Source organism: Bufo bufo, chromosome 3 (assembly GCF_905171765.1).
Source record: "Bufo bufo chromosome 3, aBufBuf1.1, whole genome shotgun sequence".
In the NCBI taxonomy this organism is placed as follows: Eukaryota; Metazoa; Chordata; class Amphibia; order Anura; family Bufonidae; genus Bufo; species Bufo bufo.
The window spans coordinates 579,068,188-579,082,594 of record NC_053391.1 but is presented as its reverse complement, the minus strand read 5'-3'; the positions used below and the strand labels follow the sequence as shown (position 1 = coordinate 579,082,594).

Sequence of the window (14,407 nt, the reverse complement as noted above, 5' to 3'; positions counted from 1 at the left end):
CTGTGCTAGCAGGAGTTTTATATATTCTAAAATCTGCACGGAGGGAGACCTTTACCAGAATTTCTTTTAAGAATGCAAGCAATCTTAAACACTGAAGAACATGACCTACAGGAAGACAGGTTTTGCTAGAATATGCAGTTTTTTGGGATTGAGGGCACTGTCAGCAGGTTTGTCCTTGGATCGTCTTTGACTTCTATACAAGATAGAATACCCTGTATACAAAGCAAAAGAACCTGTTTACATTACATGCCTGAAATGTCATAAATGGCAGAGGTGAGAATACCCTTTGATATTGTCAATGCTAGTGCCATAAATCAAGGCTTCAGTGGTGAGCCACAGGGCATTAGGTCACAAGCCACGTGTGATACTCCAATCCCCAGCCACTGGTCATCTCCTCAAAAATATAAGTTTCTTTGTAATTCAACAAGATCACCCTAGACTGGTGCTAAGATCCAATGTGCTGACTGTGTCAAGACTACAAAATAAAAATACGACCTTCACCTCTACCTGACAATATTCAATGCATTTCTTCTCTCAGGTGAGCTTGTCATGCATCATGGGAACCTTCAACATAGCTGCAGAAGTGGACAGTGTCACAACAAAAGGCGCAGGAGAAAAACAAATCTCGTTATCAAGCCCCTTGTTGGATAATCTGAACCGTCAGCTTCAGTTAATTTCTTATACCAACACTGTATTCCACCCAAACACTGTGGACACCGGTGAGTAATTTTAACTAGGCAAGATTACTTGGAGCTATATGTAAAATGAGCGTCTATTACATTTATCTGGTCACTGACGGGCCTTTAGGTCTCTCTCACACAAACCATACCGATTGGCTCAGGATGCGTTCATTGTGCGTTCAGTAAAACTCGCACCATTTCGCAAGCAAGTTCAGTCAGTTTTGTCTGAATTTGCGTTCAGTGTTGCAGGATGCATCCGGATGCAATGCGTTTTTCACTGAAGCCCCATTCACTTCTATGGGATTAGAGCAGCGTGAAAAACGAAGAATATAGAACATGCTGAGATTCTCGCGCAACGTAGAAATGACGCGTGAAAAAAAAACTGTGCACAGAACCATTGAAATGAATGGGTCCGGATTCAGTGCGGGTGCTATGCGTTCAGTTCACGCATCGCACCCACGCGAAAAACTTGCTTGTGTGAAAGGGGCCTCAGGGTGTCTTCATATGCAGCAGATTGCGTTGCAGAAATTTTATGTGAATGAACCTCAAGTGCATTCATCTGAATGGGTCTTGCTGAAATCCATGCGACTAGAACTGCTTTTCATTCTAAAAATTTCTGCAAAAAAATCTGCCACATGTGAAGCCACCCTTAGGAAAAACGTGAAGTTTTGGGATTAGACATGATGAATTCATAATTGCATTTGGTTAATATAAATAACTAAATTGGTGCTCAGGAGATATTACAGTAGACTACATAATATGTATATACCAAAACTGTCCTAAATACAATATATCAGAATAAAAAATAATTTGTAAATAAAAACACTGTTTAATAATGATTCATAAATAAATAAAAATACAATAAATCAAAGCCTTAGGTGTGAACTAGGGTCCAGGGAATTGTTTTGAAAGTGCTTGTGCTGGGATCATGCGGCTAGCACTATTCACAAAGACATCCATTTAATGCAGCCGAAAGCAACCATTAATATTAACTGGATTAATAGTCTTAATGCTGGAATTAATAGCAAATGTAATAAATGTGGTATTTCCCAGGTCGGGAGCTGTGTATTTAATACATTGTTACTCCATCAGCTTTGAGTGCTTTACCCATTAAAGCAGTCAATATCTGGAAGTAAGATTTACAATTATGAAAATTATGGTAAAAACTCAAGGCGTATATACCAATAAACATTTATTATTACACATATAACAATGACTTAAAATGGATTGGCAATAATGAAATGACAAGTAAGGCTACTCCATCATGGATCAGCAAAAACTCTTCCGTCATGATGATGCAACCGCCTGCATCCAGTTGTATTTTCTTTAACATATCCGTGACGGATCTGTCTCTAAAACCATTGTAAGTCAATGGGGGACAGATCTGTTTTCTTTTGCGTCTGAGAAAACAGGTCCGTCACCATTGACTTGCATTGTGAGTCATGACTGATCCGTCTTGCTCCGCATCACAGGATGCACCCAAAAAACACTGCTTGCTGCGCTTTTGTGTGCGTCATGGGAACTCAATGAAACGGGTGCATTCAGGTGCACTCCGTTCAGTTTCGACAATGAATGGGGACAAAACTTAAACGTTTTCCTCAGCTATTGAGACCCTATGACAGATCTCAATAGCGGAAAGGGAAATGCAGGTGTGAAAGTAGCCTAAATATGTCCAGAAAAGTCATTTGCTGCCAGCCCAGTGTAGTGTCCCACTAGGTAGGGGTGGGCACTACACGAGGGTCAATTGGGTCACCTGTTACTCCTACTCCTAAGGGACAGTAATATTATATGTAACCATGCATGTTAATGTATTTTCTATGTGCTTTTGTGTGTATTGTTCCCCTGTGACATGTATAGCAGGCCTATTAAGGTGTAGTTAGGCATCCTAGACACTAGAGGGAGATAGGGAGCCCCTAGTATAAATGTTCAGGCCCAGACAGGGAGGAGTTAGATCCTAGTCAGGAGTCTGTGGAGACAGAAGTGAGAAGGCACCAGCCAGAGATATGCTGAGGGCCTCCTCCTGACATGCAGCTAGATAGTCCAGGCTTCTAGTTTCCACCAGGAGGCTAGTGAAGGACCATAGCCTGCCTGAAGTATTATTGAACCTATTATAGCACAAGAAGAATCTACCCCAGCAGAAGAGATGTGCCTCCTGGGATAAACCTGCAGTACCCTCAAGCCAAGCAGAGCCAGTGTATCCAGCTAGATGCAAGTAAGCTGAAAGGCAGAAGAATTACAAATATAATGCAAGGATAAATACAGGAGGAAGATTATTGTTACCAAGGACAAAAGCCAGCATTGAGGCATCCGGGCCTTGGGATAAAAGCCAGACAGGAGTTCTAGGAACAGTGTACACTTTTTCTGAGGAGAAGGTACAACCTGGTCTGAGTGTGTATTATTATTGCCCTCCGAGTATCTTGCAAGGAATATCCCTGCCATTGTTGCTGTAAGCCTGCTTGTGAAGAACACTTGATGTAAGGGACTGTATTACCATCTTTTTGTATAAAGTTGGACTGTTCTTCAGTAAAGCAAAGTTTGGTTCACTATACCATCTGTGTACCTCACTTACGGCTACTATAAATCGGTGTGCCACCGTTACATGCACTGGCGTCACGATTCAATGATCCATGCTGTAGAAATGAATAGAAGTCTTTTTATGAAACAATATTGCAAAAAGGTATCAATGATATAAGGCCTCATGCACACGACTTTGTGAATTTTTTCACGGTCCGCAAAACGGGGTTCCGTTGTAACGTGATCCGTTTCCGTTTTTGTTTCTGTGTGTCTTCCGTCTTGATTTTTGGAGGATCACCAGACATGAAAAGTGAAAAAAATCTAAGTCAAGTTTGCCTTGAAAATGATAGGAAAAAAACGGACACGGATCACGGACGCGGATGACCATCTTGTGTGCCTCCGTGTTTTTTCACGGACCCATTGACTTGAATGGGTCCGCGAACCGTTGTCCGTGAAAAAAATAGGACAGGTCATATTTTTTTGACTCAGCAGTCGTGTCTTCAATCAATAGGATATTTATTTCATCAAATTAGAAATGTCCACAATCCTGGACGCGGCTAGCATGCCTTCATCAGCAGATACAGGTATACAAAATGACCTGGTTTATATAAAGGGATATACTCCTCCCCTCATGACAACATCTCCCACTCCCATTACCTACACAGGTGATGGGAGGGATGTATAATTAACAAAGAAAATACGCCCATTAGTAAATCACAAAAAAGGGGTCTGTGTCTCAGATTATACTTCACAATCACATGTATGCAGAAAAATGATTCAAAATCATATACAAATTGATATCTCTATTCTCTATTCTCTACCCTCTACCCTCTAATCTCCTTCTCCTCTCTGCGCAGTAACAGCTTCTTTAAATCACCTCCTCTCCTAGGTCTTTTGACCTGTTCCAAAACTTGGAATCTCAACTGAGCTATCCCATGTTTGCACTGTTCAAAATGAGATGGAATAGGTAACAATAAATTTTTTGTACGAATGGTCGATTTATGTTTCCCAATGCGATCCCTAATCGTTTGTGTAGTCTCCCCAATATATAATAGGCCACACGGGCACTTTATTAAGTATATCACATTAGTAGATTTGCATGTGAAAAAACCTTCAATAGAGAAAGGGCACCCACTATGGGGATGAAAAAATGTAGAACCTCTGATTATATGGGAACAGTGCAAACATGGGAACATGCCCATTGCGTTGCGTCGCTAATACAGATTGTTTCAGGGTATTCTTTGTACTTCCCATATCTGAATGTACCAATTTATCCCTATAACTAGAATTCTTCTTGTTGCATATCAGAGGTGGATTTTTAAACTCCTCAATGATAGGGTAAGCCTTCTGCAACAGAGGCCAATGTTTCCGGATAATATCTAATTTCTGGTTTATAGGGGTGAAATTTGTGTACTAAAGCTACCCTAGAATATGTATCTTTAGATGATTTACCAGATTCCATGAGTGTTTGTGTTTGACTCAGGATGGAACGGGGATAACCCCTTTGTTCAAATCGTTGAGTCATTTCATTCATCCTGACAAATTGCGTGTCAGGGTCAGATACAATGCGCCGCACCCGTTGATACTGAGATTTAGGGATTGCTCTTTTCAATGCTGGTGGATGAGAGCTTGTGAAGTGAAGAATGCTGTTACTATCCGTATCCTTCCTAAATAGATCTGTAGATAACCTACCATATTGATCCTTTATTACCATTGTATCTAAAAAGCTAACTCTTTCACTATCTTGAACCAATGTAAATTTTAAACCCTCGTATGCATGGTTAAGATAGTCAAGGAAGGTAATTAATCTGTCCTCTAAAAGTCTTAATATTGAACAAATGACTGCGCTGCAGAAAGGACTTTCGTTTAGTCCATCCACACCATTTGATTCCTTTCAGTTTGACATTGATTTGAATCAATTTTTTCGCAAACTGAGACTTAAGGCGCATTTTTTGGAATCTTCAGAAAAACCGCATGGTGTGCATGGGGTTGAGGAGGGACATTCAGGTTTACGTCTTGCTGATTTGGGTCTCAAGATCAAGAGCCGCTTCATGACCCCTAAGGTGTACCATCCTTTAGAGACTTACATTCATTTAGTTAACAGAGACATTCAGAGTCAGTTGGATTCGATAAAGAGGGGTGAACTGCGTTTTTCACATAATGTGACATTACAGGAAAATATGGTTATCCGGTCATTGATGGAGGATAAAGGTCTTATTTTGAAGCCTGCGGATAAAGGCGGGGCTATTGTACTAATGGATCGGGCAAAATATGTTGCAGAAATAATGCGTCAACTTTCGGATGAAGAGACTTATATGAAATTATCAGGGGATCCGGTGTTTCGTATCAAAGACAAAATTATGCAATTAGTTAACCAATATTTATCCTTAGGGGTTATTGATGGCAAATTACACACATTTTTGATCACACACCGATTACCCCAGTTTTCTATGTTTTGCCCAAGGTACATAAGACCTTAATTGACCCCCCAGGGCAACCAATTGTGGCTTCTGTAGGCTCTATTATCACCATTGGCTATTGTGTTGGAAAAAACTTTGACTCCTTTAATTAAGGATACAAAATCTTTTTTGTCTGACACACAGCATTTTCTCAACACAATAGCCAATTTAGAAACAGTTCCACCTGACAGTCTATTAGTAACTATAGACGTGGTAAGTCTCTACACCTCCATAGACCATGCTACTGGTGTTGAAGCAGTCAAATCATTATTAGGTAGGAGTCAGTATACTCAGGATGAACAGGAATTTTTGTTGCAACTATTGAAATTCGTATTATATGAAAACTATTTTATGTTTGAAGATGACTTTTACCTACAAAGGCGGGGGACCGCGATGGGGTTGAATGTGGCCCCGCCCTATGCAAATGCATATATGTCCCAATTTGAGGAATTGAAAGTATATAATACCGTATGGTATTCAAATAATGTCCTTATCTGGAAAAGATGTATTGATGACCTCTTTTGCATATGGGCGGGGCCACATGAGACCCTTTTTAACCTTCCTTGACCATCTTAACCATGCATACGAGGGTTTAAAATTTACATTGGTTCAAGATAGTGAAAGAGTTAGCTTTTTAGATACAATGGTAATAAAGGATCAATATGGTAGGTTATCTACAGATCTATTTAGGAAGGATATGGATAGTAACAGCATTCTTCACTTCACAAGCTCTCATCCACCAGCATTGAAAAGAGCAATACCTAAATCTCAGTATCAACGGGTGCGGCGCATTGTATCTGACCCTGACACGCAATTTGTCAGGATGAATGAAATGACTCAACGATTTGAACAAAGGGGTTATCCCCGTTCCATCCTGAGTCAAACACAAACACTCATGGAATCTGGTAAATCATCTAGAGATACATCTTCTAGGGTAGCTTTAGTACACAAATTTCATCCCTATAACCAGAAATTAGATAATATTATCCGGAAACATTGGCCTCTGTTGCAGAAGGCTTACCCTATCATTGAGGAGTTTAAAAATCCACCTCTGATATGCAACAAGAATAATTCTAGTTATAGGGATAAATTGGTACATTCAGATATTGGAAGTACAAAGAAGACCCTGAAACAATCTGTATTAGCGACGCAACGCAAGGGCATGTTCCCATGTTTGCACTGTTCCCATATAATCAGAGGTTCTACATTTTTTCATCCCCATAGTGGGCGCCCTTTCTCTATTGAAGGTTTTTTCACATGCGAATCTACTAATGTGATATACTTAATAAAGTGCCCGTGTGGCCTATTATATATTGGGGAGACTACACAAACGATTAGGGATCGCATTGGGAAACATAAATCTACCATTCGTACAAAAAATTTATTGTTACCTATTCCATCTCATTTTGAACAGTGCAAACATGGGATAGCTCAGTTGAGATTCCAAGTTTTGGAACAGGTCAAAAGACCTAGGAGAGGAGGTGATTTAAAGAAGCTGTTACTGTGCAGAGAGGTGTACAGGGAGTGCAGAATTATTAGGCAAGTTGTATTTTTGAGGATTAATTTTATTATTGAACAACAACCATGTTCTCAATGAACCCAAAAAACTCTAATATCAAAGCTGAATATTTTTGGAAGTAGTTTTTAGTTTGTTTTTAGTTTTAGCTATTTTAGGGGGATATCTGTGTGTGCAGGTGACTATTACTGTGCATAATTATTAGGCAACTTAACAAAAAACAAATATATACCCATTTCAATTATTTCTTTTTACCAGTGAAACCAATATAACATCTCAACATTCACAAATATACATTTCTGACATTCAAAAACAAAACAAAAACAAATCAGTGACCAATATAGCCACCTTTCTTTGCAAGGACACTCAAAAGCCTGCCATCCATGGATTCTGTCAGTGTTTTGATCTGTTCACCATCAACATTGCGTGCAGCAGCAACCACAGCCTCCCAGACACTGTTCAGAGAGGTGTACTGTTTCCCTCCTTGTAAATCTCACATTTGATGATGGACCACAGGTTCTCAATGGGGTTCAGATCAGGTGAACAAGGAGGCCATGTCATTAGATTTTCTTCTTTTATACCCTTTCTTGCCAGCCACGCTGTGGAGTACTTGGACGCGTGTGATGGAGCATTGTCCTGCATGAAAATCATGTTTTTCTTGAAGGATGCAGACTTCTTCCTGTACCACTGCTTGAAGAAGGTGTCTTCCAGAAACTGGCAGTAGGACTGGGAGTTGAGCTTGACTCCATCCTCAACCCGAAAAGGCCCCACAAGCTCATCTTTGATGATACCAGCCCAAACCAGTACTCCACCTCCACCTTGCTGGCGTCTGAGTCGGACTGGAGCTCTCTGCCCTTTACCAATCCAGCCACGGGCCCATCCATCTGGCCCATCAAGACTCACTCTCATTTCATCAGTCCATAAAACCTTAGAAAAATCAGTCTTGAGATATTTCTTGGTCCAGTCTTGACGTTTCAGCTTGTGTGTCTTGTTCAGTGGTGGTCGTCTTTCAGCCTTTCTTACCTTGGCCATGTCTCTGAGTATTGCACACCTTGTGCTTTTGGGCACTCCAGTGATGTTGCAGCTCTGAAATATGGCCAAACTGGTGGCAAGTGGCATCTTGGCAGCTGCACGCTTGACTTTTCTCAGTTCATGGGCAGTTATTTTGCGCCTTGGTTTTTCCAAACGCTTCTTGCGACCGTGTTTACTATTTTGAATGAAACGCTTGATTGTTCGATGATCACGCTTCAGAAGCTTTGCAATTTTAAGAGTGCTGCATCCCTCTGCAAGATATCTCACTATTTTTGACTTTTCTGAGCCTGTCAAGTCCTTCTTTTGACCCATTTTGCCAAAGGAAAGGAAATTGCCTAATAATTATGCACACCTGATATAGGGTGTTGATGTCATTAGACCACACCCCTTCTCATTACAGAGATGCACATCATCTAATATGCTTAATTGGTAGTAGGCTTTCGAGCCTATACAGCTTGGAGTAAGACAACATGCATAAAGAGGATGATGTGGTCAAAATACTCATTTGCCTAATAATTCTGCACGCAGTGTATTGGATCCACACGTTGGATACTTTACATCCCAGAGGCCTTAATAGGGATTATGAGATTATGCATATCTAATAAGCTAATACTATGCTTATGTTCTATTTTTCAGACATCTAATTTTCGGTGAGGGACCTTATATACCTGGCAATGATAGAGAGAGAGGATTTTGAATCATTTTTTTGCATACATGTGATTGTGAAGTATAATCTGAGACACAGACCCATTTTTTGTGATTTACTAATGGGCGTATTTTCTTTGTTAATTATACATCCCTCCCATCACCTGTGTAGGTAATGGGAGATGTTGTCATGAGGGGAGGAGTATATCCCTTTATATAAACCAGGTCATTTTGTATACCTGTATCTGCTGATGAAGGCATGCTAGCCGCAACGCGTCCAGGATTGTGGACATTTCTAATTTGATGAAATAAATATCCTATTGATTGAAGACACGACTGCTGGGATTTTCCTTGAATATACGTGGATTTCATTCCTATCCCGTGCAACGTGCAAACAGAGTGAGTGCCAACTATTTTTCTTGTGAAATATTTTTTTGACTGACTGGAAACACTGATCACAGACTGGAAACACGGACGCGTATGACAAACTGTGCATTTTCCGAGTTTTCAACGGACCCATTGAAAGTCAATGGGTCCGCAGAAAATCACGGAAAACGGAACAACGGACACTGAACACCACAACGGTCGTGTGCATGAGGCAAAAGTTTAAGTACCCTAACTCTTTCCTCCCCCTTGCTCCAGAGACAACAGGGTGGCTGGATTCAAAGTATTACACCTTTTGGACAGTATTTTGTCAGGCAACAAAATGGAACACTGCATTCTCAAATGGCGGGTAACGAAAAGATTTTTGAGTTGTACTTGCATGAGGATAGATGTAATATCATGAGGAGCAAGCACTGTCCCTTTTGTGGTTCAGGACCCTCTCATAGCTTTTATCAAGCATGGCTTGTACAACTGCTATAGCCCTGACGCAGAAAAGGCTCCTCTGGTCATGGGTCAAGTCTGGCTGAATAATATGCCACAGGGTGTTGTAGCCAGACTTGACCCATGGCCAGAGGTGCCTTTTCTGCTGGCCATGCAGTTGGTGAGGACAGCGAAGGCATGGCCATTTACTTCTGTACCATACAATCTAAATGTAATGATCTGATAGGCCCAGTGCGGGGGGAGTACAAAATTGCCAGGTTTAGGGCATAAAAGGTATCTACCACCTCATCTGCAAGGTGGAAGGGACTAAAAGACAAACGATCATAAAGAGGCTGCAGCAAACTTGCGTACCTAAGGTCTGCAATAAGAAACAAGGCCCAAAAATGGCCTCAGTGCATTAATGTTTCTGGGCAAAGGGGTGTCCTCCACAGCCTTCTTGCATTTAGAGGTGAATTGTTTCACCACAGGAAGGTAACAGTAATGCAGCAAAACTGAAACTTATTTTATTTTTATTTTTTCACCTAGCAGCCATGACAGGAGTGACATGGCTGCAGTATACATACTAGGCGAGTTCTGGGCTCCCTGCGGCAGCACCACCCAGGTGTACTGTTTACCCTCATGTGTAAAGGCAAACCATTGCCAACTGTCTGATTTGACCAATGTTTCTTTTTTAGGACCACTACATTCAATCAGTAAAGTGGGTAGGGGCAGTGGGAACCTAAGCCAACAAGGTGTATGTATTGGGCACAATGGGGCTGTTACAAACTGTGGCTTTATTGACAGCACGTAGGTCATGTACCATCTGGTACTGGGTGGGTTTGCCCTGCTCACTTTTGTACCCTGTGAAAAGAAAAGAGTATTAGAAGGGGATGCAATCTCCTTGATAACCGGTAAACAAAATCTCCCCCCCCCCCCCCCCCTCTTTCCTTTTTCAAATTTAGGTTTTATTGACATTTTTCGGTACAACCAAAATAGAGGTTCAAATTCAAACAATGTTAACAGTTCAAACATGATGTCCACAAAACTGTGGTGGGTATACACACCCGTCATCACATAGTGCAACTCATGGGAGAATATGAGTTAGGCATATCTAGATGGACATGTAAAATTACAATAACCTATAGACAGACAAGACATTGGACAAGGGAACAGAGGGCAGGAAAGGAAGGGTACACTTTCTGCTAAAGCGGTTAAACCTGCGCATCACGAAATGTGGCTGAAGAGCGAAAGGCTTCCCATGGGCCCCATATCTTCACATATCGTGCGGTATCTGCGGGCGTAATACTAATCTTCCAGCCTCTGATACAGAGCAATTTCGTCAAACCACTCCTCAGGCGAGGGGGGAGAAGGGGATTTCCAATGCCTGAGAATCACCGCCTTTGCTGCCTGAACCATATATTTTAGGAGGGATTTCTTATATGCCGGGACATTCAGGACACTGTCTAACAATAAAAGGGCTTCTGGGGAATTTTGGATAGGGACACCTGTGACTTCTTTAATTATTCTATGAACGAAGTTCCAGAAGGGCCGTAAGCCGCTACAGTTCCACCACACATGGATCATCGTGCCTTCCTCTTTAAGACATCTCCAACAACGGTCCGATACTGTCGGGAACAATTTGTGGAGTAGTGCTGGTACTCTGTACCATCTAGAAATAATTTTGTAGCTCGTTTCCTGAGCTTTGGCCGAAACCGTTGATTTGTGTGCTAGAAGGAAGCATCTGTTCCACTGGGCTGGGGTATATTGATTCCCCAGATCCCGCTCCCAGGCCTGACAATATGGAGGAAGGCATGAGGATCGCTGGTGTATCAGTAGTTTGTATACCGAGGATATGGGGTGTAGGGTCGCTGAGGAGGAGACACACATCCGCTCAAACTCAGTGAGTTTCCTGGCCAGAGTGTGGGTTCTACTTAGGGAGGTATAAGTGTTGGAGCTGTAGGTATTCAAAGGAATTGTGGGTTAGTGGAGCCTCTAAAATCTGGGACAGGGGTTTTAGTGCGGGGTCAGAGAGAACCTGGCAGAACCTGATCGGTCGGGTTCTTGAGCCTTGAAGAAAATGTTTAGAAGAGTGTCCTGGAGGGAATCTAGGATGATCAGTGACTGGCACCAGAGGGCCTTTAGGGTCAATCAGTGAGGTTGAGCGACCAATGGATGCTAAGGTTGCAAGGGTATGGTGAGCAGAGAAGGACAAATGTGACTACGTTTGGCGTGGAGAGCCCACTAGTCATGGGAGGGTTGATACTGCGCACATTGAAGTATCCTTTGTAATTTGCACCCACGACTTGGACTTGACGCGTACTGATTCTCCCAACAGTCGGGCATATGCTGCAGAGTGATAGTATAGTCGACAATCTGGAAGACCCACTCCTCCTGTTTCCTTGGTGCGCGTCATTTATCTCCCATTTTATCCGCGGTCGGCGAGGGGCCCATACAAATTGCGTGAAGCATCTACGGAGTTGAGACCAAAAAGTGGACAGTATGTGAAGGGGGATAGTCTGTAAAAGGTACAGTAGTTTTGGCAAAATGGTGATCTTTACTATACTAATCCTTCCAAACCAAGAAGTCCCGTTTACGCCATCCGTCTAAGTCTTTTTGGAACTGTAAGAGGAAGGGCGCGAAGTTCAATTTATGAAGTCGTGAGAGATCTGCTGTCACTTTAATCCCCAAATATGTTATGCCTTTAGGTGGCCAGGTAAAGGGAAAAGAAGCCTTAAGAACAGGGGTCAGGTCACTTGGCAAAGTGACGTCTAAGGCCTCTAACTTGGACATATTAATCTTAAAATTGGACCAAGCACCAAATTGAGATTTCCCGAAGTAAGGATGGCAAAGAGATACGTGGGTTGGTTATGTAGAGAAGGAGATCGTCCGCAAACGCTGCGCACTTATACTCTTGTGATCCGATCTTTATTCCCGTTATGTCTGGATTGGCACGTATAGAAGCCAGCAGGTTTTCCATAACTAGAACGTATAGTAAGGGGGACAATGGGCAGCCCTGCCGTGTCCCATTATGGATTGGAAAGGGGGGGGGGGGGGGGGGGCACCATTTACTTTGACTCTAGCGGTGGGATGTTGGTACAGTGTCAGGATCTTTGACAGGAATATTGGGCCCAAGCCTATATGTGAGAGTCTCATGGATGGCGCACCAAGATATCCGGTCAAAGGCCTTTTCTGCGTCTAGGGAGAGCACCATAAGGGGGACCTTTTTAGATTTGGCATAGTGGATGATGTCTAGGGTTTTAAGAGTGTTGTCCCGGGCCTCCCTTCCTGGCACAAATCCAACCTGATCAGCGCAAACCAGGGAAGGCAGATAAGCGTTCAATCTGTTCGCCATTAATTTGGCTAAGATCTTGAGATCAACGTTTAAAAGGGAGATAGGACGATAGCTGGCACACAGGTGCGGGTCCTTTCCCGGTTTTGGGATGACCGTAATATGCGCCTCCGTGGTCTGAGCCGGGAAGGGGAGCCCAGGAGACACTCCATTGAAGACCTGGAGCATAATAGGGGAAAGATTGGAGGAGAAGGCTTTGTAAAACCTGGCTCTTGCCACCCGGGAGCGACTTAAGTACCATATGAAGTTCAGTGTCTGTGAATGGAGCCTCCATAGTGGCAGAATCAAGCGCAGAAAGCTTGGGAAGTAGGAGAGGTAGGTCGGGAGATTTGCCCACTACTTGAGGGGATGTTTGGGGCAGATTGTAGAGCTTCGTGTAGGAGTGGAAAGTAGCCGCGATATCAGAAAACTCTTTGAATGAGAAGGTGTGTCCAAACTTTTGGTCTGTACTGTATAGCCTTCACTTACGGAGTTCAGTACTCTGTGGTGCTACTTAGATCTATGTGTATTTTCTCGTGTTTGTAGCCGTATCAGGAAAAATACCAATAACTAAGATGGCTGTTGGGCAGGGAGTGAAGTTTTCTCAGTTAAGATGGCCGCTGGACGGCCAGAAGTTGCAGGAGTTAAGATGGCAGCCAGGCCGGAAATTGGATTAGTTAAGATGGCCGCTGGTGAGGAAGTTACCTCAGTTAAGATGGCTGCTGGGGGTGTAGTAGGTTCTCTCAGCACCATTACTTGTCTGTTCATCATACATTTCTGTCCAGCCTAATTTCTTATACTTAATTATTTTCATGCTGATGCTTGCATTGTTTTTTTATAATATCTAGAATGTTCTAAATTCAAGGCCGAATGTCCTGTGTTCACTCCTGTGAGAAACTTTGTAATTTCACTCCTTTTTGGCCTAAAGCCAGAGCACACACCTTCCTGTGTCTCTGATTTTTTTTTTTTTTTTTTCCATTCTCGATTTAAGAGTTCAATTTGGCCTCATCACCTCAGTAGAGGTGATTTCGAGCACAGTAAACTTGGCTGTGTGACCCCCTTCTACTTGTCAGTTTTCTATTTGGCAACACAGAAGGTCACATTCCTGGTCCACACAGACATAACATTCAATGTAGAACAGACCTAAAGAAACATTTCCCATACATTAACACACAAGTCTTTGAACTTATTAACAAATAACAGTATTACATTGTACTTGCTATCACACATTCCAATATCGTGACGTCACTCCACTCACAACTGCGGCCCCCGCTGTCTCCCTTCATACACTTCAGCCACCAGCTGCGGGGCAGTATATTCACAGGGCAACAGACACAGGACCTTCCATGGTACACAGACAGACAAGACACGACACTCCCTGAGAGGAATGGCAGTCACAACTGGACTCTACTCTTGACAGCCCTTCCTC

The 14,407-nt window shown here is 42.5% G+C and overlaps 1 protein-coding gene across 1 annotated transcript in view; it reads left to right on the top strand.

Annotated features, from left to right (window-relative positions):
• The window catches only part of B4GALNT1 (beta-1,4-N-acetyl-galactosaminyltransferase 1), a 241,814-nt gene that overhangs the window by 166,782 nt on the left and 60,625 nt on the right, over window positions 1-14,407 (top strand). Inside the window, exon 6 of the mRNA XM_040425765.1 lies at window positions 539-719. Within this exon, the coding sequence (XP_040281699.1) occupies window positions 539-719 (181 nt within the window). The remainder of the gene's footprint in view (window positions 1-538; window positions 720-14,407) is intronic.